This window comes from Ochlerotatus camptorhynchus, unplaced genomic scaffold (genome assembly GCF_037179485.1).
Source record: "Ochlerotatus camptorhynchus isolate MF236.1 unplaced genomic scaffold, CSIRO-AGI_Acam_v1.1 ptg000483l, whole genome shotgun sequence".
In the NCBI taxonomy this organism is placed as follows: domain Eukaryota; kingdom Metazoa; phylum Arthropoda; class Insecta; order Diptera; family Culicidae; genus Ochlerotatus; species Ochlerotatus camptorhynchus.
In genome coordinates, this window is record NW_027040968.1 from 414,853 (window position 1) to 441,817 (window position 26,965).

The 26,965-nt window shown below is 42.4% G+C and overlaps 1 protein-coding gene across 2 annotated transcripts in view; it reads right to left on the bottom strand.

Annotated features, from left to right (window-relative positions):
• Positions 1 to 1,830: 1,830 nt before the first annotated feature.
• Positions 1,831 to 26,965, bottom strand: part of LOC135712469 (putative leucine-rich repeat-containing protein DDB_G0290503) — a 79,169-nt gene continuing 54,034 nt past the window's right edge. The window contains exons 4-8 of one of the 2 annotated variants that reach the window (XR_010518631.1): positions 5,493 to 5,888; positions 3,523 to 5,427; positions 3,337 to 3,465; positions 2,969 to 3,197; positions 1,831 to 2,862 (exon numbers count right to left, since the gene is read on the bottom strand). Coding sequence is in view for 1 of the 2 variants with exons in the window: in XM_065235424.1 (XP_065091496.1) it covers positions 2,854 to 2,862; positions 3,337 to 3,465; positions 3,523 to 5,427; positions 5,493 to 5,888 (2,439 nt within the window). In the remaining variant the exon portion in view is untranslated. The remainder of the gene's footprint in view (positions 2,863 to 2,968; positions 3,198 to 3,336; positions 3,466 to 3,522; positions 5,428 to 5,492; positions 5,889 to 26,965) is intronic. The other variant, XM_065235424.1, reaches the window with a different exon arrangement.

Below are 26,965 nucleotides of genomic sequence, written 5' to 3' on the forward strand. Positions count from 1 at the left end.
GCCATAGGTTCCTATTTAGAACAACCCCCCATAAAACCGATTAAATTACAATATTCGTGCATTTTGTGGTCGAAATGTTTATGTACATCAAGAAACTGAATGCAACTGAACATCTCAATAACGTAAAATATCGTCAAAAGGTGGCCAAAATAGGAGCATGGTCAATATTGGTGCGTTTCCCCTATTTCTATCAGTTAATTTATTCACTCCACATAAGCATGTTGAAGTTTGATTAGTCTTGAAAAGTGTCCAAGAAACCCGCCACGACGGGACCGCTATTTTTATTATTATTTACCTGCTGGTTAGCTCCGCTCATATATTTAAACATTATCAAGGCAAATAATTCTGGTCGCGTGATGTAGCGGTACGCTGCAATAATGCCCTACCATTCCGTTGTAAATAATTTATGGTGTTTAACCCGCTGTATTTTTTTGGTTGCGCGATGCAGCGGTACGTAATGAATATGTGTCATAGAATGTGCCCTATCAGCATTTCGGTTTGCTCGCGCTGAAACTGGTCTCGCATTTAACCGCAATAGCTTTCGATTAAAACTTAATAACCCAGCGGCAACCGACAGGCTTACGTCCCTCAGGTAGGTAAATCAGTTTCTTCGTTCCATTTTCCGAATGGGATTTCCACTCATCCATCCTTCCTTTCTTTCACAGATCAGTGCCGACCTGATGCGCTTGGTGTAACGTAATCAGTGCCGACCTGACACGCTTGCTGTAATCGTCGACTAGACTGATGCAGAAGCGATTCCCCCGCGGTGTTGCCACTTCCATCGGACCACCCAAATCACTGTACACAAGCTCACTGATTTCACTTGCTCGGCTTTTCAAAGTCTAAGGAAACGAGACCCGACTCATCTTCCTCTCGCAACAAGGTCCACACCGACTTCATATCACATTGGCCAATCTTCAAACCGTGACCAAGATTCTCACGCACTATTTTCATTACAGCCGTCGAATCTCGGTGCCCCAGGCGACAATGCCACAAATGCTCACACGAATCGCAATGATTCTCTTCAACCGACAGTGCTCTATCCGTAAACAGCTTCAGGTGATAAAGTCCACTTTTACGCTGCCCAACTAGCATTGTTTCTTCTCCTTTCAGGATATGGCACTCCGTTTCCTTAAACTGCACCCGAAGCCCCAAATCTGTGATTCTACAGGCAGCCAGATAGTGAACATGCCGAAAATGACGAGTATAACGTTACGTGCATCCTGGCATCATTGCCGTTGAAGGAAACTAGCTTAAACCGGTTCCGCTTCCAGCAGACTTGAGCGATTTTTCATCCATCAGGCATTGGTTTTATCCAAACCGTTCAACAACGACGCGTCACTCGTCATATGAGCTGTTGCACACTGTTGCATTCAGATACCAGAAATCAGTCTCACCGGTTCGTCCTGCGCCAAGCATTATTCAAATCTAGATCCGGATTTGAGGACCATACCCACTTTTCTTCTTCACGTTATTATTACTTGCACTCTTTGGCTTGGTTGTGTTAATTCACCAGAACACTAACTTTCAGGATGACGTTGACCTTCGTTAAGCAGTTTACCCCTGACGGTCTGCATCCATTCGACTTCCAATATCACAATCAATCCCAATCAATCCGTTGAACGACCTGGGAAGACTCTACAACATCTGTTGAAACAACATTTGGACAACTTACGTTTATAGCTGCCTATTTTTCATACCAATAAGTAGACCAGCCAAAGAATTTTCTCATGGGTGACCTTCAAAAACTTATCCGGCATAGGTCTAAATTCTGCACCATTCATCGATCAGGAATTTCGGTTTGTTTAAAGTATATGCTAAACATTATCATTCTAATAAAGTTTCAATATATTATTTCATTCTTTTTACAATTGCTTGTTCATCGGACCGTTACAAAAGGTTTCCTGTTTAACATTTTTTTATACTGTTTCTTCTGAGTATATTTGCGAAAAATGTGGAAGCTCACATTTAATTTCATTGACATGTTACAAGTTTCATCATTTGACTTCATTCATGCATTCTAACAAGCACATGCAACAAAATTACTGCTTTGCTTTCGATTGATTGATTTACCAAAAGGAAATGTCATAGATATTAGGAAAATAAATAACAAAATGGTTTCGAGAGAAAATTTTCATTCGAGATTTACTCTTCGAGTCGTGAGTAGAGGTTCGCTTAAAAGTCACACGTTCAGCAGACGTCAAAGAACGACAAAAAACTAAACAGGGTAAAAACAGAGCTTTCTTCAGATGAATTAGCTGCCACTACAATGTAAATTGTACTACCAAATAAAAACTAATCGATATTGAATTCATAAACTTAAGGGTTCTGGATATGCACAGGAGTACAAAAACTAAACAACAAGAACGAAAAGTACGGAGTAAAGGTGCAAGCTTAACATAATTATTTGTGAAACTGGGAAATAATGATGCAAACCAAGTGTACGAATTATTGGCAGTTTAGAACGAAACAACTAAAAACGGGTTAGCGTGTAAGAAAAGAGTAATTTCCAAAAAGAAATTAAACTGTTCGTCGTCATTGTCTTTCTACAAAAATCGTTTCGTTTGTTTCGTGATAATGCAGGAGCTTCAACGATCGTGATTATGCATTATAAATAGATTGTGCCAATGGTGATGACATAACTGTACACAGTTGTCCTAACTTAAAGGTATTTGATGAACAATGTAATAATTTTAACAGAGTGAACGACTAGAATCATTTCCTTCTTCAAAGGCAGCGCCGGCTTCGTCGGTGTGATGAATATTTTGATATTGTTTTCGTTGGCCTACTACGCCTTTTTACCGATGTTTTTTGCGCATCCAAACTTAGAAACAACTTTGCTACAAGGCACTTTTAGATAGTCTGCAATAGATTGGTAAAAGATTAGAACATTTAAAAAAAAATAAAATGTAGCCTACTGGAGCGTTTTTAGTTAGTTTAAAAATCAGCAAAACAAATGATAACTCACCACAGTCTCAACAAATCCCAGACCTAGAGAATGTTTGTCATATTCTTAATGAATTGACACGTTAAGGCCTGCTTAGGTATGGAGTTAGTTGATTTTTCACCCATCCAAACAGAGAAAAGCATTCTGCGCGATGCTCTGCTCATATCTGTCAGCTGATATTGCTCTAAATGTCAATGTACAATGAAAAGAAATTCACACTTCAAACCCAACGGGCAAAACGGCTACGGGCCTGCGGAATCAGCAAACGATGGTAAAAACAATGGCATTGTATTATTATTATTGAAATGTCCTTCAACCAATTAGGAGCACGTAGCTTTGTAGGTTAGAATCAGCCACCAGCAAAAAGGGAAAGATCTAAAACAACTAACCTCCTCGACAAATGACTTTTTTGGCGCACGAATGCCTCGGTTTTCGGCATTCAGGATGATTGTTTCGGCCAGGCTCTTGACTTCTTTGGCTTCTGGGGCTGCCTTTGTGACGGGAAATTTGACTTTGTCCTACAATTGAACGATTGAATTGTAAACCTTATTTATAAACATCGAACTTTCGCATACCTCACTTCCGCTGCTATCACTGTCCCCAGGAAACTTCCGGCTGAGCGGATGGATTTCGTAACCTAATTTCGAGTAGGATCCCTTGACAGGTCGTTCCAGCTCCTGGGCAAGACTTCTTCCAAAGCCTCCCCGGTGGTTGCTAGACGGATGCTGCTGTAGTTGGCTGATATGCGCTTGCTTAGATTGTAGCTCCTCCGTCAAGTGCTTGATGCACTCTTCGTCGCTGTTTCTCAGCGTAAGCAATTCTCGGATGCGAACTTCCAGAGTTTCTACTTCCTCACGAAGCTCACTGTTGGTCACTTCAATGTGATTCAGTTCCTTGGTTGCATTCAGTAACGAACCACGCATCTGTCCCAACTCGGATTTGTGATGCTCTTCCACATCTTTGAGGAGTTTCGTGGAGAGGGTAAGCTCCTCTTCTAGGGTAACGATCTTGCGTTTCTCCTTATCAAGGTTCTCTGCAACCGTTCCTTTGAGGTAGTTTTGTAGCTTGCAGTATTCGTCCTTCAATGCGGTGTACTCTTCCAGGAGTGCGGCGTGTTTGGCAATCAGGTCTTTGTTCTCTTTGTTGAGTTTGGATACTCGATTCTTGAGGCTATTCTCGGCCTCTTCCAAGTAAGAAATTCTCTCGTGAGCATATTCACTATCCTTACTCAATCGCTCCTCTAGCTGACCGATCTTAGATTTGAGATTCAACTCCACCATCTCGCACTTGGAGATCTTGTCTTTGTACTCTTTCTCCATCTGAGCCCATAGATTGTCTGCATTCTCCAGGGTTTCATTGTAAGCTCGATTCAACTCGGCAATGTTCTGCGTGAGTTCCTTCTCACGGTTCATCAGATCATTCAGTCTCATTTGTAGATCTCCGTTTGTTGACTCGTAATAATCAATATGCTCTGGTGCGATATAGTTGATAGCGTACTGTTTCCGAGTGGCAGCCATCTGTTCCTGCAGCTGCCAGCTGTTGAACATCAACAATACTGGAATAAATGCCAGTATGAGATCGATGCGATCATTAAGTTCATTTTCTGTTTCCTCAAGAACGAATATCCTTTCCTCACATTTGTGCACTAGCTCCTCTAAATTCATTAAGCTATCTCTGGCGTCCTGATACTTTGATTGGTACGAGCTTTTGGACATCTCCAGCTCCGTATTCCTCTGGCTCATCATCTCGTAATCCACCTCCATCCGCTGTAACCTCAACCGGGTGTCGTTTTCGATTTCTTCCAGTTCACATCTCTCCTCCTCAAGCTGCTCGTTTTCGTCTTCCAACTTGTTCACCTTCTCACTGAGTTGATCCACCCAGCTCTCCAGTTGAATCTCTCGCTGAAGTCTATCCGCTAGATGCCTCAACTGCTGATCGCCGCTGCTCTCGTACACCTTGACTTTATTCTCCAGCTGCTCCATCCGGTTCACATAGTACTGCAGTCTTCTTTGTTCGCAAGATTCCGCCGGTAGCGATAAACTGACTCCCACAGGATTCTTCCCGTTTTTCTTGATCGTACATTCCTCGATCTTCTGCCGGAATCTGTTCAATTTTTCAATCTCGGCACAAAGTTCCGCATTGGTCTTTTCCAGACATGGGAAGTCTTCCACCTCGGTCTGCGTGCCAACACAGCTGACCATCATTTCGTCCACAAATACTCCACTCTCCTGCAGGCTGGTTGAACCCCATTTGGCGGATTTTTTCATTCCTCCAAATGTCTCCGCTATCGATGCGATCGAGAAACTCTTTGGTTCACTGGTACCCACTGTGGAGGTCGTCATGGATGCCGAGGTATTTGCATTGTTACTGAATGGCTGCACGGTGGCCACCATCTTGCCCTGTTGACTTTTGAACGGCGTGGATGTCGCCGTCAACGACTTCGGTGGTTGACTCTCCGGGAAGGAATAGTTGTTGTACTTCTAAAATTAGTAACGATTATAAAATCTTGATAAACCTCTACTAAAGAACATGTTTTGTTACTAACCACAGGCATCTCCAGGCTCATTTCCTCGTTTGCAATCTCATGATCCTGCGACAGTGCCTCCAAGTTGTTCAACAGTGACAAAATCTGCATCAAGCACATCTTGTCCTCCTCGTCGTAGCACGCCCTCTTGGTCATGGTGACGATCCTCTTCCGCACGTCATCTGTCGGGATCTGATCCAGCAAGGACAAGTCGCAGCATGGCGAAGGAACTCCACTGGTTTGTTGATCTTCCAAGTGGTGGTGGCTGTTCGGGGAAGTGACGCCCGAGTCCGATCGTTCCGAGTGCATGATCATATCGTCGTGCTCCTTGTCCGTATCGGTCCATACGTCCTTTGTGGTGCTGCCGTTGATGCTGCCGCTGCCGACCGTTGGACTGGAATTACTGCGGAGTGACCACTGTCGAAAGGGGAAGAGCAGATATATGCAGGAAAGCGGTTAGTGATGATGATTGGAATTTCAAATTACTAAGAGTTGAGTTGAAGTTGAGCCGTGGCATATCGCACCTGTGTCAGCGATGTCAGGGAAATAAATACATATTTTACAAGCGAAAACAATTAATCATGGATGCATTTGAAAGTATAAACAAAGCCGCCATTAACGGGGTGGTGCTTCCGGGGCTTGCTCTGGGAGTGTTGAATCGTTTAACAGTTTCATGCTAGTTTTAATGTCTCGTGGAAAATTTCGTGTTTGACCCTATCATAATATTATGCTTTTTGGATCGAATTGACCCAAAACGGATTCGGTGCTGCTTGGAATCATTCATTATGGTGTCAATGGAATGTATGAGAAAAAGGTGACAATTTCATTTTTCAAGCCAACTGTATACAAAATGTTCATTACCTCGAAAAAAACACGGCGCTCTCCGATTTGCATCAATCTTTGTATAATTGTTTGTAATGGGCAATGATTCACATTTGGGCTAAAGTTCGGCCATTTTGGATATTCAAAATTTTTCAAAATGATGACTATGAAATTTTGCAAAAAATTTAGCCCGGAAATGTAATTTCCGATCAAAATGACTTTTAACACAAAGTTGTGAACAAAATACATGTTTTTTATTGCGAAAAATATACAATTTTTGTTTTAAGAAAAATGTAAAAAATCTTACTATCAGAAAACGTCCTTGTCTGATTTTTCATAAAAGTAATGAGTAAAAACTCATACAAAATGCAAACAATTGGAATGTTTAAAATTACAAATAATTGGAAAATTTACAAAAAATCGTAGAAGAAGAATTTTGGTTCACCATTTTGAACGTTTTGTTAAAACGTTTGAGACATTTTAAAACATTTTCTGTGCTTCTTGTGATAATTCCGAAATTTCACTAAGTCCCAGGAAATCGATTTTCGTAAAAACAAAATTTTCGAGCCACCACTAGATCTCGACGTTACAGAATTTTGTATACCACAAAGACTCGAAATTTGAACACTTTGTCCATAAATCCGGACACATTTAAAAGTTGATTAATACTCCTTAGCATTCTCAAAATAACACGATAATTTTATCACAGTCTTTTAGTATCGTTCTGAATCGCAAAGTAGACAAAAAATCAAAAATAAATTAAATGTCCGGATTAATGAACAGTTTAGTATTCGGCGCATTACGGTATGGTCGGTTTTTCATTGGCACACATGTTATTAAAACACATTAGGGCCATTAGTACGTGGTTATTGTATGATATTGACCTTGATGCTTGTTTGATATTTTAGTTTATATCATTAAACAAATTTTTTTGAAAGTAGCATGACTTTGCCAGCATGATTTTCAAATATCCACAGAATTTATTAAACTCTTATAGAATTTACTAGGTATAATACCAGTTTCGTTGCCACTTTTTAACAGCAATTAGACCGTTCTAAGAGTTTATGTATCCCATACTTGATGATAGAGTCTGCTTCAGTTAGAATCCGGAAGTAAGAAATCAGCTCTATCTCGGGATTGGTTTGGCGTTAAAAAAATGTTGAATAGTCAAAATCTTGGTACTGCTGACTTACTCAATATGCTTGTCATTTGGGAGCCACAGTGAACTGTCAAACTGGAGCCAAAGATTCAGAAGCCACAAATGTAGTCTTATTCTTCTTATTCTTCGCATTTCAAGCTTATTGCTTAGCGGCTGTTCATTGACTACGTAGACAGTTTTTTTTTTTGATTCTTGCTTCCCCCTCTCTCTGCGTAAACAATTGTCCATACACAATTTTAAAAATTTGTATGGGCCGTGGATAATTGAAAACAACCTCCCCCCCTCCCCCTCCCCCTCTTCCCCTAAACTGCCTATGTAGTTAATAAACAGCCTCTTATCGCATTGAGAGCTTTCGATGCCTGTACAATTTTTGCATTAGTGTAATTGTGTGGCAAGCACATACATACTATATGCCCAGTGAAATCGAAAAGTTTTCAATTGAAAAAATTCCTAGACCGGGCTGGGAATCGAAACCAGCCACCTTCAGCCTGGTTCTGCTTTGTAGTTGCGCCTTTGCCGAATGAGCTAAAGGAGGCCCATGTAGTCACTCTTTTTATCAATCATCAAGCACTGCCATAAGGTACACTAGGTGAAGTTGGTCCGGAAATATCAACAGTTACGTCCAAAGCACGCTAGACCAATACTGTGTACATCAAATTTAAATCTTGTAGTATGATTTAACTCGTAAGACAGTATCAAAATCAATGGCGGTCCATAAAAACAAAACAAAAAATTGAAATATTAGACATGCGATTACGATGCGGTCGATTTTTCAACATACACTCATGAACTGGATTCATGTATATGTTATGTATTTTTTTAGCAACACATTAAATAAGATGGATCAGAATATAAGTATTGCAGTTCATCAATATTAAAAATTTTAAAGCTTATCTCAAATCATTCTATTAATAATAAAGGGTGATACGGTCAAAATTTGGTCAATATCAACTTGACGTATTTCTTTCAATTTTGCATTTAAAAAACCTGAACACCCCTCATTTTGAAGGTGTGTGTGTGTAGAATGTTGCTCCTATTTTGATTTTGGAGTTCACTCTTGAGTTGTCAAAATGCCGTCCAAGCAAGAAGAGCAGCGTATCAAAATTTTGCTCGCGCATCGCGAAAATCCGAGCTACTCGCACGCAAAGTTGGCAAAATCGCTAAAAGTTGCCAAATCAACCGTTACAAATGTAATTAAAGTGTTTGGGGAACGTTTGTCGACAGCCAGGAAGTCTGGATCGGGGGGAAATCGAAAACCGGAAGCCGCTGAGACGACAAAGAGAGTTGCCGGTAGTTTCAAGCGAAACCCTAACCTCTCTCTCCGAGATGCCGCAAATAAGCTGGGTGTATCGTCTACAACCGTGCATCGAGCCAAAAAACGAGCCGGACTATCGACTTACAAGAAGGTAGTGACTCCAAATCGCGATGATAAACAAAATACGACGGCCAAAGCGCGATCCCGGAGGCTGTACACGACGATGCTGACGAAGTTTGACTGCGTGGTAATGGACGACGAAACTTACGTCAAAGCCGACTACAAGCAGCTTCCGGGATAGGAGTTTTATACGGCAAAAGGAAGGGGAAAGGTAGCAGATGTTTTCAAGCACATGAAACTGTCAAAGTTCGCAAAGAAATATCTGGTTTGGCAAGCCATCTGTACCTGTGGCTTGAAAAGCAGCATTTTCATAGCTTCCGGGACTGTCAACCAAGAAATTTACGTGAAAGAGTGTTTGAATAAACGTCTGCTGCCTTTCCTGAAGAAACACGGTTGTTCCGTACTGTTTTGGCCGGATTTGGCATCTTGCCATTACGGTAAAAAGGCCATGGAGTGGTACGCCGCCAACAACGTGCAGGTGGTTCCCAAGGACAAGAACCCTCCCAACACGCCAGAGCTCCGCCCAATTGAGAAATACTGGGCTATTGTCAAGCGGAACCTAAAGAAGACCAAAAAAACTGCTAAGGGCGAGCAGCAGTTCAAGGCAAAGTGGCTTTCTGCGGCGAAGAAGGTGGACAAGGTGGCTGTACAAAATCTGATGGCAGGGGTCAAGCGTAAGGCCCGGCAATTCGGATTTGGAAAAGCGGAAGCCTAACTGAATATTTTTCCTGAATTTTATACTAATTGAACTTGAAAAAGAAATTTAATTTGATTTTTTAAATAAACGATTTCACCGATTTACACGCGTTTTCCCTTGACCAAATTTTGACCGTATCACCCTTTAGGATGCAGTGATAAGGGACCTCCCTTAGCTTAGTCGGTAAAGGCGCAGCTACAAAACTAGACCATGCTGGAGAGGTGGCTGGGTTCGATTCCCGGTTCGGTGTAGGAATTTTTCGGGTTGGAAAATATCTCAACTTCCCTGGGCTTAGAGAATGATTGTACTTCCCACACAATTATACTAATGCAGAAATGGTACAGGCATCGGTGCACCTAGAACACTAAGCTGAGGAAGAAGAAAAAGAACTGCTAATGTAACCCAAATATTTTTTTCAAATGTATCAAAATAACTTTCAAACTGATCAAAAATGTATTCATTTTGCTTCTCTCTAATCATTCACGCAACTTACGAATGTTAACAAACAATCGAAGAGTCACGATCAGTGTTGGCAAAATATCAAAAAATCAAATCTCACTAATGTACAAAATTACGCTTGATTTTCGTAGACAAAAATCAACAAGCAAACACAGTTACGGAATAACAAGCTTTCAAAACTCACCCACCACCACTAACGGCTGGCAGCAGTCCTTTCGTGTCTGCCATCAGTGAAGAGTAAAAAGAGGTAGCAAACTATACTTTCTCTTTCTAAGAAAACTATGTGCACCTGAATCTTTATTGTGTCGAGTCAACTCTCAGCTTGATTTTTACACGTTATGAATAGTCTCGCAATATCAAAGGAGCTCGCAAAATCAATATCAAGCATGATATTTTGTTCCAATATCACGTGTGATATCTAGAGCGTATGAGAGCGGAAAAACATCTTTTGATTGATAATTTTGCCAACACTGGACACGATTGAGCTTTACGCATAATACTGTTTGGTATCGCCATCACCGCTTCGATCATCATTCTTCGATCTTCGATTATCACTTTGAACATTGAAATGAAGTCACACCGCATGAACAAGGTCAATCCTAAAAGATCACTAAATCTGACAATTTAATACTTTTTAATGAGTTTATGGTATGATTTTTTTTCCTCTTTTCGGGACCTAACACTATTGCGACCAGAAAATTGATCTATTGTAGTATATTCCGTGTCCTTAGTTTAGTGCATGTCGTGTTACTCTATCACTATTGAGAAATGATGAAGTATTCGATTTTTTTTCCAGTTGCCACTCTTGCATTTATCGCAAGGATCCGACTCTAATTGAAAGGTCCCGCTATTTATACCCTTCGGAGTGTTGAAACACCCTCGAAAGGTGCGCCCCATTGTTAGTCAAAATTGGATTCCTTAGCACCAAAATTAAGGTATGACACCGATAATGACCATGCATCAGAACCCTAGTCTTAAGAACAACGAATAGAAGATTAGGAATCACATAGATGAAGACAACTAACTCATTTTTTTCCTTGTTTCAAGATCATCCTCGGTAGACAAAGCCAAGTCTTGTCACTATCAACAAGGCATAAAAAGTAACAAGGACTAAGATGTGTTCCTTGGACTACTGAAAAGTCCTGTTCCCCTAGTTTGAAGTAGCCAGGACTAGTCATAGACACTACTCCGTCATCTGCAAGTTGTCTCAACGTGCAGTTGTCACTTAGAAAATTGTCAATTTCTCTGACATAGAAATTATACAAAAGGGAGCTTAAACATGAGCCCTGAGGGAGACCCATGTCACTAAATCGAGAAGCTGTAGAGTTTCCATGAGAAAAGCTCATATGTTTCTCTGACAGCCAATTGTACAAACAGTTATTAATTAATGGAGAAAGGCCACATGCGTGGAGTTTGCCTGAAAGGACTTCAACCGATACTGAATCAAAAGCCCCCTTAATATCCAAGAACACAGAAGCCATTTGCTCTTTTTTAGCAAAAGCCAACTGAATTTCTGTGGAAAGCAACGCGAGACAGTCGTTCGTTCCCTTGCCCCTACGGAAACCAAATTGAGTATCTGAGAGTAGGTGGTTCGTCTCAACCCATTTGTCCAAGCGAAAAAGGATCATTTTCTCCAACAATTTTCGAATGCACGATAACATCGCGATGGGACGATACGAGTTATGATCTGACGCGGGTTTTCCAGTCTTTTTAATGGCTATAACTCTCACTTGCCTCCAATCGTCCGGAACAATATTGAGCTCCAGGAACTGACAACTCAAGTTCAACATGCGCCTCTTAGCGACGTCTGGGGGGTTCTTCAACAAGTTGAACTTGATTCTATCAGCCCCCGGAGCCGAATTGCCACACGAAAGGAGCACGAGTGAGAACTCCAGCATTGAAAAAGGCTGGCTGATCTCGTTTACCGAATACGTCGTTTCGCGCGGAATCATCTGTGCCGGCACGAAATCAGGACATACTTTTTGCACGAACTTGAGAATCACACGATCTGAGTACTCCTCGCTCTCGTTGATCGAAGACCGGTTACGCATCCTTCGCGCCGCGTTCCAAAGCGTATTCATTGACGTTTCGCGCGATAATCCGTCCACGAATTGCCGCCAGTATCCGCGTTTCTTGGCTTTGATGAGGCTCTTGAGTTCGGGTTCAAGAGCTGAGTACGCTGCGAAATGCACGGGTGTTCCACGTTTCCGGAAAAGCTTAAACTCGTCGGACTTTTTACGATAAACCTCAGTACATTGGTGGTCCCTCCAAGGGGAAGGAGGTTTCCTATGGAAAGACGTTCCAGGAACCGGCCGAGTTTGAGCTCGAAGCGCGCTGTCCAAGATCAGATTGGAGAGCAAGTTAAATTCCTCCAACGGTGGAAGCCCTTCTACCGACTACACGGCTTCTTCTATCGCGATCTTGAACGTTGTCCAATCGATATTACGGGTGAGGTCGTACGCGACGTTAACGGATTCCGATGGATTGAACCCACTGGCAATCGAAATTTTGATCGGCAAGTGATCACTACCGTGGGGATCCAGGATCACATTCCACGAGCAAAGTGTGAGGTCTAATTTACTTCTATTTGAGAATGAACCAGCCAAACGTGTTACTTTTCCATTGTTAAGAATTGTCATATTGAAGTTATCACAGAGGTCATATATAAAAGTAGAACGGTTGTCATCATACAGTTCCCCCCAGCCTGTACCGTGGGAATTCAAATCTCCCATAATCAACTAAGGGATTTTTTTCGCAAATTTTGCAATATTCACCTTAATTTTTTCTTTAGTTCATAAACCTTACTCTTTTATTTCAAAAAACAAAGAGTAGATGTTCATGAAAAAGCTATATTTAGACAATATTATTTCAAGATTTCTTTATGCCATGACTTCAAGTAATGACAGTTGCACCATAAAATCAGTTTTTCAAGCTCAAGCTTTTAATCACGTTGTATGTCTTAGGTATGTCTGCAAAGTTTTACAAAACATCAAAACAAGCAATATTTATGGAGACACTAAAGTGTTATGTTTTGTATAGAGATTTTTAAATCGAAAACTACCCTTTTTCAATGCGCCATAACTAAGCAAGCAGCAAACCGCTGCACTTGGAACAACTTTCATTTTAAAGCTTAGAATTTGATCTTCCTTTTTTTCTTGAGATCATAAGCATCCGTTAGTATCCCGGGGACTGCAGAAACTTTCAGTAAACAAAGAATTTGGATTTATGCAAATGGCAGTACACTGAAACCTCCATTTACGAACCAAAACGGGGGTTCATAAATCGAATTAGTGCGTAAAAAAAACCTCTTTATTTGGGATTTACTTCGTAAAAAGAAAACTCGTTATTTGGGATTTACTTCGTAAAAAGAGGTTTTTGAAAATATTGTCAAATACCCCGCGATATGGGTATTTTTGGAATCAGCGTGACGTGTATTGACCGGAAATCGATGTCTGACACCATTTTTAAATCCAAGATGGCGGCTTCCGGTTACAGAAAAACTTCAAAATTCTGTCATATACCACACAATATGAGTATTTTTAGAATCGGAGTGACGTGTAGGGACCAGAAATCGATGTCTGACGCCATTTTTAAATCCAATATGGTGGCTTCCGGTTACAGAAAAATTGGCAAATACCACCACGTCACCCCGATTCTTAAGATATCCATATTGTAGATTATTTAACATTACTTTTATGTTTTTATGTAACCGGAAGTCGCGATATTGAATTTCAAAATGGCGTCAGACATGGGTTTTCAGTCCTAATAAGTCACCCCGATTCCAAACAACCCATATTGTTGAGTATTTGACAGTATTTCCCAGTGTTTCTGTAACCGGATGTCACCATCTTGGATTTCGAAAGGGCGTCAGACATGGATTCTCGGTTCTCACAGGTCCCCCCGATTTCAAATATATCCATACTGTTGTGTATTTAACGGTATTTTTCTGTTTTCCTGTTACCGGAAGCTGCCATGTTGGATTTCAAAATGGCGTCAGACATCGATTTGTGGTCCCTACACGTCACTCCGATTCTAAAAATACACATCATGCCAATTTATGTATAAATCTATAAATGAACAAGGTGATATTTTACAACATAATTAAATCTAGCAAAGCAAGTATCCATACCCAAATGCATTAGCGATACTCGAGAGCAACGGAATGATCCTGTTCTTTTTACGATGGGAAGCAAAATCTGAGCAGCTCCAGGAGTCCGTGATGTTCCGTGATTTTGTCATACAGCACTTTCCGAACGCGAATATTCTTCTAAGTAAAAATAATTTATCACCATTGAATCTACAATCCGACACGTGCTTTAAACGAAATCACATTGCCATGACATATTTTGACACTTTGCATAGCTGAATGACTGTTCTGTACGAGGATCGTTAAGCGGAGCGTTACAGGAAAACGTGCAAAAACGAATGACAGCTGACCTACACGGTGTGTAGGAGCTCAATGATGAGTAAATTTTCCTAATGTTTTTCCAGGTTTGTCCAGGAAAAAAATCCCGAACATGAAAAAAGTAAAGATTGGATTCACTCAGTCTATTGGTACTACTCCTAGACTGAGTACAATGTTCGTAAATTTTCCTCATCTTCCAGCATAGGAAAACATGAGGCAAATTTACTCATCGCTGCTTAGTTCCTGCATTTTTGGCGATTATTAGTGAACTAAACTCAAATTTGGGTTTGTCTCATTTGCCGTGCAGTGCTTAAATTATGACAATAAGTCCACCCGCACCAATGCGTTGCTAAAGCTATTTTAGCAACTTCCACCATAACGCAGAAACTGCACCGGGGGTTGCTATTCAAGTGCGGGGAATAACAATCTGCCTCTCGGTGAACAGCGGGTTATCAAATTTGGTAACGCGATAGCGACCAACCCAAACGTTGTTATGTATGAAATGTCATTTTTATTTTTCATTTGAAATTCGTTGAAAATCACTTGCTATAATGATATATGAATAAGTTTGAATCTGGGGACCAGGAACAGCGAAGTGGTAAAGCTAGTCAATTTTTAAAAAAGAATCTAGAGCTCCGCGATTTTTCGAAACAACTTCTGTATGGATGAATTTGGATATGAGACCAGCATGTGCACTCTGGTGGGTATACGGGATGGTCCTCCTGAACATCAGGTGATCTAAGCTTCCCTCGGTGGAACTTTGTATGGGAGCGAGCTGTCAATTTGTTAGTTTTGTGAGTGAAGTGGTTATTTAGCTTCAAATCCTGATTTAACAATCGAGATGAAAAAAAAATCGAATTGAAAAAAATATCAAATCAAATAAAATTTATTCATGTAGCATCACCCCAAAGAATTACCAAAAAATCGTGGAGGTCTGACATCTTCTGTTACGAATTTACCACTATTAATGATATTCTTAATATTCCGGAGGCCAGCAAAGTGCGCATTAGACTGATGCAAAATTTGAAATTTTCGCTCCATAGTGTTCAAACGGTTTCAAATCGGGTCCTGATTAGCCTCCGAAAGTTTAAACTCATTTGATAAGAAACTGACTTGGCACAAACCATTTGAAGTATATATGGAAATTACTATGGGAAAACAAAACTTTTTGTTCATTGTCTTCAAGCCTTTTTACATATTGTACTGTTAACAAATTCTATTGCTATTCTTATTGAAATTTTTATCAGCTACAACTTTGCAGAAAATCGTTTTTCAGCCAAACGTCAAATTAAATAGTTATTAATTGTTTAGGAGAATGATAACCTTATGGCAAGATTAAGCAACTGTTTTGTGGGCAACACTGTATTCTGCAGTGTGACATAGTAGCCATGGTTTTTGTCCTCTATTCTACGCGCCATAAACAAACACCAATGTTGCCTGTTGAACAGTTGATTGAGCATAATCATAAGACATCAGTGAGTTGAATCATTAATAACTTTTGTTCCTTACATTTGATCGAAAAGTGGTATTGAACAAAGTTGTAGCTGAGAAAATTTTCAACAAGCTCCGCTATCATTTTCTAAAGTAGAGTAAAGTGGTGAATTTTGAGATAGATATGAACCGAAATTGGGCATTGGGCGATCTTGAGAATCCAATTCCTCTTTGCGTATTAGAGCATCTCCATCGCTGTTTCTAAATCACTTTTGGAAACTGAGTCAGCATGACTTCCGCCTGTGACCAATGCGCTAAACCAGTTAAAGGCGATGAAGAATCCGTCTCCTGCATGGCTTTTTTGCGACAGGATGATTCACCTAAAGTGCGGGTGCAGTTTTGAGCGCCTTGGATACGGTTGTGTTTTAAGTTTGTTCTCTGTTTTGTGCGTGCGTTTGCTCTCATAGTTTTCGGCTGCAATTGCCGGATTATCGCTGGCGCTCTGCCTCCCGGACGTTTATACGTGTTTGATTGGTAGTTTTCTCGCTTTCCGGAAAGTTTTAGAATAGAGAAAGAAAACGTGATTCAACATGTTTGCAAGCATCAGAAGAGATGTCGCGATCTGCGTTGTTTGATTTTCTCCCGGACCAGAAATTAGTGGCATCACGAGTGATAATTTTAAATTTCATTTTATTTACGCGCTGCAAGGTGCGTGAAAGAGCTCGACAATCGGTGTTGATGTTGGCTCGCTTGTAACTTTTTTTGTTGGGTTTTCGAAAAAAATGATGAATTGTACCAAAAGTGCTTCTGAACGTGTTTCGCAGCTGGGTGTGGTGATATGCGTGAATTCGCGGTTTATGTTCAGTGAAAATTCCGTGTCACAAAATTGCTCATCGAGTTTTCTTTTTTTGCCGTTCGACGACGACGGGTTTGCGAGAGAAAAATAAGCATCGGGAATTTGCTCCCGGATGTATTGATTTGGTGAGTACGTTCCAGTTGAAGATTGTTCTTATACATATCTCGATTGCATTTGCGGGCAGATGAGTTGGTCGCCGGTAAGGGCCAGTAAGTGCTGCCAGCAGATGAATCAAGAGGTATTCAAAACAAAATTGATAAGAAATGTCCATTCAAATCGATTTAATACAGTTGAACAAATTTCAAAACTATATACGTGCCAGATTTGGAAATAATATTTTTTGAATCTGGAAGTGTGTTTATGATTTCATTATCCATTTGATAAAGGTAGAGTGAACATGCGGGGCTTATTGTAAGTAAAAGTGACCTCGGAGTGGTCGTGAATTACCAGGCATTCTGAAATGGGTCACTGGAGCTGCAATAGAGCTAACACCTTCTAACTCCCGGACTAAACCTGCTTTAATTTAAGGGTAATAAAAAGCAGTTTTCTTCCATAATAACACTGCCGGACAGTGGGGGTTAGATTGTACACACACACACACACACACAGATATGAACCGAAATTATGGTTTCTCCATAGTAACTCCCATATAAACTTCAAATGGTTTGTGCCAAGTCAGTTTCTCACTAAATGTGTTCAAATTTTGGGATGCTAATCAGGGCCCAATTTGGAACCGTTTGATCACTGTGTGATGAGTGCTTTAAAAAATACAGTGGAGCTCTAGAATATTTTTAACGGATTGATCACTTTTAAGGATATTCCAGATCTTCCAGACAACGGCAGACTGTTGGTTTTGTTTTCGCTGGCGCTGATTTCATCTGTTTTTCGCATATTTTTTAATTGTACCAAATCAAACAAATATTAGTTTTCGCGTGTTCATAAGTGTAAATTAAGATCTATCACTTAAGAAGTTTGATATTGTAATTAACGTGAAAAATCTGGGACAAGAATTTGTTTCGAGTAGCTGTGTTGCTGTGGTGTCGCGTCGGTCGGTTTTTCATTTCGTTAATTTTTGGTGTTATGCCTCCCTCCCAAGAAGAGTTTTACCGGGTATTTATTTTCTCTTTGCTTGGTGCTGTCGTTCTGCCTTCCGGAGGATGCACGCGAATGAGGTGTCAAGCAAAAATTCGGTGCAAATGAAAAACTTCGAATGTGATTCAAAATGTCGTGTTGGGTTGTAAAAACAACGCGGAAGATTTTTTCGATTGCCGCGATTGAACAAACCGGTCCTTTTTCGGAGGCAGAATTTGGTGAGATCCATCTGATTTATAATCAATCATAAATGCATATTTCCATATATTACTAAATACGCGCCAGATTTCGAAACATCACATTTCGAAATCTGGAAGTGTATTTGCAGTACCATTATTCATATGATAATGGTAGTGTTTACATGCGGGGCTTATTGTATGTGAAAGTAACCTCGGAATGGACGTGAATTACCAGGCATTCTGAAATGGGTTGCTGAATCTGCAGTAGAGCTATCGCTTTCTAACTCCCAGACTAAACTTGCTTTAAATTATTACATCAAGGATTGTTGTAAGCAAATTTCTTCCATAATACCACTGCCGGCCAGTGGAAGTTAGATTGAGGACACACATACACACACACACACATACACACACACACACACACACACACACACACACACACACACACACACACACACACGGGCTACAAATGGTGAATTGACAACCTGGGAAGAGCGTTTTTCCTATCTCTGGTCCTCACAAGTTCCTACCTCACACCTCCCCGTGGTGTAGCCTGGGCAATGTTGTCCTTCTGACAATAGCAAAGTGAGGGGGTGCGACGCGAACACTGGCGCGGTAACCATAACACGGCGATAGAGGAAATGCTTCGTCAACCCGCAGGAGTGCCAACCGGCACATTAGGATCGACGCCAGTAAGATCCTTATTATGGCATACTGGATACGGCATGGAACTATGGACACGACACGGTACAATGGATTGGATACCACGCTACAGGGCTGACAGTCGTGCTATTCTGCTCCCTAAGTAAAGAAGGGTGACACCTTCTTGAAATGGCGAGTGGGCTAATAGTGCGGCTGCCCCCGTCCCGGTAAAACCTTGGCAGGCCTCCGGATACGTTCAAAACTCGTCACCAATTGGTGATTGGTGAGTAGTAGACTCAGATGTAACATTCCTGACTTACGCCGATCTGGCTCTGAACACGGCCCCCATGAAGGACCGTGTCAACCCTAGCATGGCCTCCCTGCTTGCATAGATAACCATGGGATCACGATAGGCGACTACATACAACGAGTGGAGATAGCGGCCCGGAGGGGGGACCCAACAGAATGGAGAAAAACGGAGAAAAAAACAAAAAAGAAGAAAATGAGAAAACCCAAAAAAATATGAAGGACGACGGCAAGACGCCAGAAATTGAAAACGGAGGAGCGAACGTGTTCGCAAGGAGCGGGATATTGCAGAGATCACCAGTGTTGAACCTGGAGGCAACAGCGAGTTCCAACAGCAGCAGTAAGCCCCAAGGTGAGCAGCAAGGACACCAAGGAGAGCTAGGTCTTATGCTAAGCCAGGTGTTCACACCGAAATCCAGCAGTAGCACACCCCAAGAAGGATTGCAGCTTGGGAAGACCAAATTGATGGAGGTCAGGAGGAGGATCAATGAACTCCATGACTTCATCAAGGATAAGAGCAACGTCCACAAGGCAATAAAGGAAATGGTGACGGGCATCAAATCCGCCATTATTGCTGCCGAACGTGAACAGGATGCGCTGAGGACGAGGTCCGTAACTGCCGAAAGGGCACTGATCGAGGCCAAGGAGAAAGCAGCAGCTGAAATACAGGAGACGCCAAAGGGACCTCGAAATCCACGCTCGGAGAAGAGGAAAAGGGAAACTCCAGGAGAGGAAGAGGAGTTGAAAAAAGTCAAGAACGACAAAGAAGACAACAAGGAGGAAGGCTGGCGTACCGTCGAGAAGCCAAAGGAGAAGTGGAAAAAACGGAAGGAAAAAGACATGAAGAAGAAAGCTGAACAGAAGAAGGTGATACCCAGGACTCGTCGGGAGCGAAGTAAGGGCGATGCTCTGATCGTCGAAGCTAAGGACAAAACGTCGTATGCAGCACTCCTCCGGAAGGTACGAGAGGATCCGGAGTTGAAGCAACTAGGAGAGAACGTGGTGAAAACCAGGCGAACCCAGAAAGGCGAGATCCTCTTTGAGCTGAAGAAGGATCCTGCTATCAAGAGCTCAGCCTTCAAGGAGCTCGTCGAAAAGTCTCTTGGCGAAGGGGCGAGCGTAAGAGCTCTATCCCAGGAGACAGTGGTCGAGTGCAGGGACCTGGACGAGATCACCACAGAAGAGGAGCTAAGAAGTGCGTTGAGAGTGCACTGCGATCTGGGAGATGTCCCGATGTCAATCCGCATGAGGAAGGCGTACGGCGGCATGCAAACGGCGGTTATACGGCTTTCGACAGCTGCAGCGAATAAGCTGTTGGAGACGGGCAAGGTCAAGGTTGGCTGGTCATTGTGCTCGCTGAAAGCCACTCCTCGGGTTACCAAGCAATTGGAGCGATGCTTCAAGTGCATGGGATTCGGTCACCAGGCGAGGAACTGCAATGGCCCTGACAGATCTGATCTGTGCAGGAAATGCGGAGAGAAAGGCCATATTGCAAGAGGCTGCACGAAGCATCCGAGGTGTATGCTCTGCAAAAAAGAGGACGGTAACGATCATACGACGGGAGGCTTCAAATGCCTAGCATACAAAAAGGCGATGGCAGGCCAACAGTAATGGAGGTAACCCAAATAAACCTCAATCATTGCGACATTGCTCAGCAACTGTTGTGGCAGTCGACAACAGAAACAAAGTGCGACGTTGCAATCATTGCGGAACCGTATCGAGTCCCTCCCGATAACGGTAACTGGGTTGCGGATAGAGCTGGGATGGCAGCTATACAAGTTATGGGAAGATACCCCATTCAAGAAGTGGTTGCGAGCTCATACGAAGGCTTCGTCATCGCCAAAATCAACGGAATCTTCATGTGTAGTTGTTACGCACCCCCCAGATGGACGATTGAGAAGTTCTACGAGATGCTTGATGGACTTACCGAAGAGCTGGTCGGACGACGACCGGTAGTCATCGGAGGAGACTTCAATGCTTGGGCAGTGGAGTGGGGAAGCAGGTGTTCCAATGCAAGAGGGCACAGTCTGCTGGAAGCTCTGGCAAAACTGGAAGTTATGCTGGCCAATAAAGGCACCAGCAGCACTTTTCGCAGAGATGGCCGAGAATCCATTATCGACGTTACTTTCTGCAGTCCGTCGCTGATGGCAAACATGGATTGGAGAGTGTGCGAAGGATATACCCATAGCGACCATCAGGCGATACGATATGGCATCGGTCAACGGAATACTGTGGCAGTACGGAGGACGAGAACTTGTGACCGAAAGTGGAAGACGAAAGCTTTCGACAAGGATTTGTTCGTTGAGGCACTTCGTGTGGATGGGAGTCCCGTAGATCTAAATGCGGACGAGCTGACAGAAACGTTAGTGAGAGCATGTGACACGACCATGCCGAGGAAACTGGAGCCAAATAACAGACGGCGTCCAGTCTACTGGTGGAACGAGGCACTTAGTACTCTCCGCGCTAGTTGTCTCAGAGCCAGAAGACGTGTTCAGAGAGCAAGAACGGAAGCAGACAGAGAGGAACTAAGAGAAGTGTTTCGAGCGGCCAGGGCCGCTTTTAAACGAGTGATTAAGCAGAGCAAGTCGAACTGTTTTAAGGAGCTGTGTCAAGACGCTGATGCCAACCCCTGGGGCGACGCATACCGAGTCGTGATGGCGAAGATCAGAGGTCCAACGATGCCCGCTGAAATGTGCCCAGAGAAGCTGAAAGTCATCGTGGAAGGACTTTTCCCGAAGCACGACCCAACAACCTGGCCACCTACACCGTACGGAGAAAGAGAGGGAGATAACGTCGAAATCACCAACGAGGAGCTCGTAGTAGTGGCGAAAGGATTGAAGGTGAAGAAAGCTCCCGGTCCGGATGGAATCCCCAACGTAGCGTTGAAAGCGGCGATCCAGTCATCCCCGGACATGTTCAGGATGGTGCTGCAGAAATGCCTGAACGAGGGTCACTTCCCTGACAGGTGGAAGATACAGAAGCTAGTGTTGCTGCCGAAACCAGGAAAACCGCCGGGGGATCCAGCATCATACAGGCCTATATGCCTGCTGGATACACTCGGAAAACTCTTGGAGAGGATCATCCTAAACAGGCTGACGAAATACACGGAGAGTGAGCACGGATTGTCGGAGAGGCAGTTCGGATTCCGGAAAGGGAGATCGACGGTGGATGCAATTCGGACAGTGGTCGAGAGAGCTGAAAAGGCGTCCAAACAGAAGCGGAGAGGAGATCGATATTGCGCCGTCATAACGATCGACGTCAAGAATGCGTTCAACAGCGCCAGCTGGGAGGCCATCGCCGAAGCACTGCATAGAATGAGGGTCCCTGACTACCTGTGCAGGATCCTGAGGAGTTATTTCCAGAACCGGGTTCTGGTCTACGAGACAGACATGGGACAGAGATCGATTAGGATCACAGCGGGAGTTCCACAAGGCTCCATCCTTGGTCCAACGCTCTGGAACGGGATGTACAACGGCGTGCTAACGCTGAAACTGCCCAAAGGAGTTGAGATCGTTGGCTTTGCGGACGACGTCGTCTTGACGGTAACAGGCGAGACGCTGGAAGAGGTGGAAGTGTTGTCAACCGAGGCAATCGACATGATTGGTAACTGGATGAAAGGAGCGAAGCTGCAAATAGCCCACCACAAAACGGAAGTGTTATTGGTCAGTAACTGTAAAGCGGTACAGCGGGCGGAAATCACCGTCGGGGAGCACACCATAGCCTCGAAGCGTGTGTTAAAATACCTGGGAGTGATGATCGATGACCGGCTAAACTTCAACAGCCACGTCGAATATGCCTGTGAGAAGGCTTCGAAGGCCATCAACGCGATAGCTAGAATCATGCCGAACAACGCTGGTCCCAGCAGTAGCAAGAGGCGTCTTCTGGCCAGCGTGTCATCATCGATACTGAGATATGGAGGTCCAGCCTGGGTTCCAGCGCTGGAAACGAAGCAGAACCAAAGGAAACTGAGCAGTACGTTCCGGCTCATGGCCATGCGAGTCGTGAGTGCGTACAGAACCATCTCGTCGGAAGCAGTATGCGTTATCGCCGGTATGATCCCTATCGGCATCACCCTGGCGGAGGACAGTGAGTGCTACAGGCAGAGAGAAGCCGGAAGAGTACGGAAAGTTGTGAGAGTGGAGTCATTGGCTAAGTGGCAACAGGAGTGGAACACGACGGAGAACGGTAGATGGACACATAGACTAATACCGATTCTTTCGACCTGGGTGAACAGAAAACACGGAGAAGTCAATTTCCACCTAACGCAGTTCCTGTCTGGCCACGGCTGCTTCAGGAAATACCTGCATCGGTTCGGACACGCAGCGTCACCCCTCTGTCCGGAGTGTGGCAACGTCGATGAAACGCCGGAGCATGTGGTCTTTAACTGTCCAAGGTTCGAGGCAGTGCGAACGGAGATGCCCGTCCTTAACGTGGAGAATGTCGTTGATGAAATGTGTCGAGAGGAGGACTCTTGGAATGCCGTCAGCAGGGCAGTCACACAGATTATGTCAGAGCTGCAGCGTAAATGGAGAGAAGAGCAGCGATCTAGCAACGCCAGCTAGCGCTGAGAGTACGACAAGTGCATGAGCACAGCCACCCCCCGAAGTAGTCGCTTCACAGTGGTCCCGAGGGGATCCAGGCAGAGGAGAGAGTAAGGAATGGGTTTTAGTGGAGCTGCACTAGGCAACTAGTGGATACCACACCGTGCCACCTTCACTACAGGCCAGGCTTCTTGAAGCTTTCCTAAACCTTACTATAAAAAAAAAAAAAAAAAAAAAAACACACACACACACACACACACACACACACACACACACACACACACACACACACACACACACACACACACACACACACACACACACACACACACACACACACACACACACACACACACACACACACACACACACACACACACACACACACACACACACACACACACACACACACACTCTCTCTCTCACACACACACACACACACACACACACACTCTCTCTCTCTCTCTCTCACACACACACACACACACATTCCAGATCTTCCAGACAACCTTCCGTGGCCAGCATTTAGCAACTACCGGTGTTTTTAAATAAATTAACAATCGTGATAGCAACGACCGGTACGAAACCTGGTTGCTAACTAAAATAGCAACGGCTAAAGTTGTCAAACTAGCAGCCTGAATTACAACGTAACGGTGTGGGTAGTCTAAAGTGGTCTAAAGGAACACCCATTGCTTGAAAAATAAATATATGTTTACTGATTTTTTTATTCCTTCTTCGTGCAATTTTGAAGGGGGTGCGGGGGGGTTGACAAAAGAAAAATTTGTTCCGGCTTTATATATTTAACACATTTAAAAAATTGCTGTATTTTTGTATACATCCATTAAAGTTCTGGAAAATTCAGGCAATTTTGTTTAGTCAAATGAGAAGACACCCTGCATGCAATTATAGACAATGTTCATTCACATTCAGTTTATCAAATATATTGCTTAAGCTTGATTGCATTCTTTTAGCGTATATTAATTTTGCAGTAAAACATTCCTACCACGCATCAGTGAATCTGATAATTGATTGGTTTTCTATTTATTCTCCGCGACCACCCACAACTACAGCACCGGTGAGATTTTCGAGGTTAATTTTGTTCGATTTTTATCAGTGGAAATATTGCTTCTTTTGCATAATCTTAAAGCCGTGGCGCATTCAAGGTTAATATAAATATTTTTTATTGATTTTAGAACTAAGTAGTCAATGAATACAGCACTGGACGCTTATGGGGCGATTCAAAAATATCATTGATTTTCCCATATTACTTATAGGGTCACAAATTATAGGACCCCGTACCGGCAAACATACTTTTGAACATAAAACCAATAAATGATCCATAACAAATTTAAAAACGCTCCTTAAAAACACCCAAACGATCCATAAAATCCCAGTAAAATTCCCTTAAAATGTACGAATGATCCATCAAAAATATCAATATGATCCATATTTTCAGTAAAATTTAGCAACACGATTGTAAAAATGCACCACTTAATATTTATTGAATGAGCATTGAAATTGTAAAAATTTCCCATACACATATTGCAAGTGATCCATACAACATTCAGCAATGAACCTTAAGCTAATGAAAGTGATCCATAGAAAATCAAATTTGCACTCTTAAAAATATATATAGGCATGATCAATAAATAAGACATATACTTTTCATGTTTTGAACACTAACTTTTTGATTTTGTTCCATAAACCTTGAAATAATGTTCCATTGTTTTTTGAGTTAGAAGCGACGGGTAAGCGACGGGTAAGCATCTAGAATTAGCTTAAATAATTAGCTTCTATATTAATCTTATTAATACTCTGAACACGATGCCTCTGGTCAAATGTGTAACGGCAAACTTGTAATGTTTGAAAAATCATAGCTCAGTTATTTATTGACGAATTTCAAATATATGGACGCTTCTTGAAACTTATGACATTAAAGATTTATACGGTATGAAAAGGTTTAAAAACTATTGATAAATTGCTGAGTTATGATTTTTTAAACACTACCAATTTTTCGATACAAATGTTACCGGTTGCATCGTATTCGGAGTGTTAAGAAGCATCATAGAGAATATTTTTTATGAACTTCTTTTAGATGCTAATTCTAGACGCTCGCCCATCCCTCCGCTCTTCTGACAAAAAAAAAACATTCATTAGTTTAAGGTTCATTGCTGAATGTTTTATGGATCATTTCTATATGTTTATGGATAATTCATGACATTTCAATGCTCATTCCTTTGAAATTTAGCGGTACATTTTAACAATTGTGTTGCTAAATTTTTCATAAATTGTGGATCATATTGATATTTTTATGGATCATTCACACTTTTTAAGAGTTTTCCTGAGGTGTTTTATGGATCATTTGGATGTTTTTTAAAGAACATTTTTCAATATTTTAAGGATCGTTTAACCAATTCTACTTAGGGCTGCCCCCCGTACCTACCCCCTAAAGAGTGGACGCTATATTTGAAATGCCCATATGCTGAAGTAGTGCTCTACCCTACTCCATGGATGTTGTTCAGTTAATTCGTTACTCGTCAGCAGGCAGATGTAATAGGTAATTGCAATCAATTTAAGTGCAATGTGAGTATTGATATGGTGCCGTTTTTACTTTTACCGTACCTAGGTATATGACGCATTTTTCATCATCAACATCTTGCACACCGAACGTCACAGGTCACATCTCGAATGAAAAATACGTAAAACCTTTGAGAGGAATCCCCCAAAAGTTCGTCAAACGATAGGAAGGCATTCGAATTGCAATCTGCCAAATAATTTGCCGTAATTTTTCAAAACAGTTCAATCACCGCACTACAGCGATTTCGTTTCCAATTAATGCAAGACTTTTCGAATCGCAATCTGCCTATCGGAGTAACCACACGAATGCAATCGTTTCCTCGTGTGTAGTGTTTGATCCGTTCAAATTAATTACACCTGAGCCACCCCCTTTCCGATCGGGGAACGCTACATCGTGACGCCATAGGTGAAACGGAAAATTGAAACAACACTCACATTGCTACCCCCAGTTCATTTCGCTGATTAGCTCATCATCAACGCCTAGTGCTTCTCCTACACATCCCCTCCAGGGGGATTTGTGCACTCACAAATTCATAACATAACGGGTTGCCGAAGCATCAAAAATTATAATCACAAAATAATGGATGCACTTTATCACTAGCCCGCTATCTGTCGAGAGGGTGCGAACGGTTTCTGTACGCGTTGTTATTTGTTAATGATTTCTTCTATACGACCGATGGCGAAACGGCAGAAACTAGAGATGGGAGGCAATTGCCATCTGGGCGTTGGGTGTGCTACATACAATTCACGCTTTCGGGAAGTAGTTTTAAACACGCACTTTTGCAATTCCATATTTCTGGTTGGGGTTAGGAAGTATTGTGATTTGGTTAACCAAAAAGCTTGAGATTGTTCTCACGTTTGGATCATGTTTGATGGCCATTAATACACGCGGAACCGATTTCACGTGGAGTGACGGTGCCGGTAATTAGCGCCCAGTGACCTTTGTGCTCTAT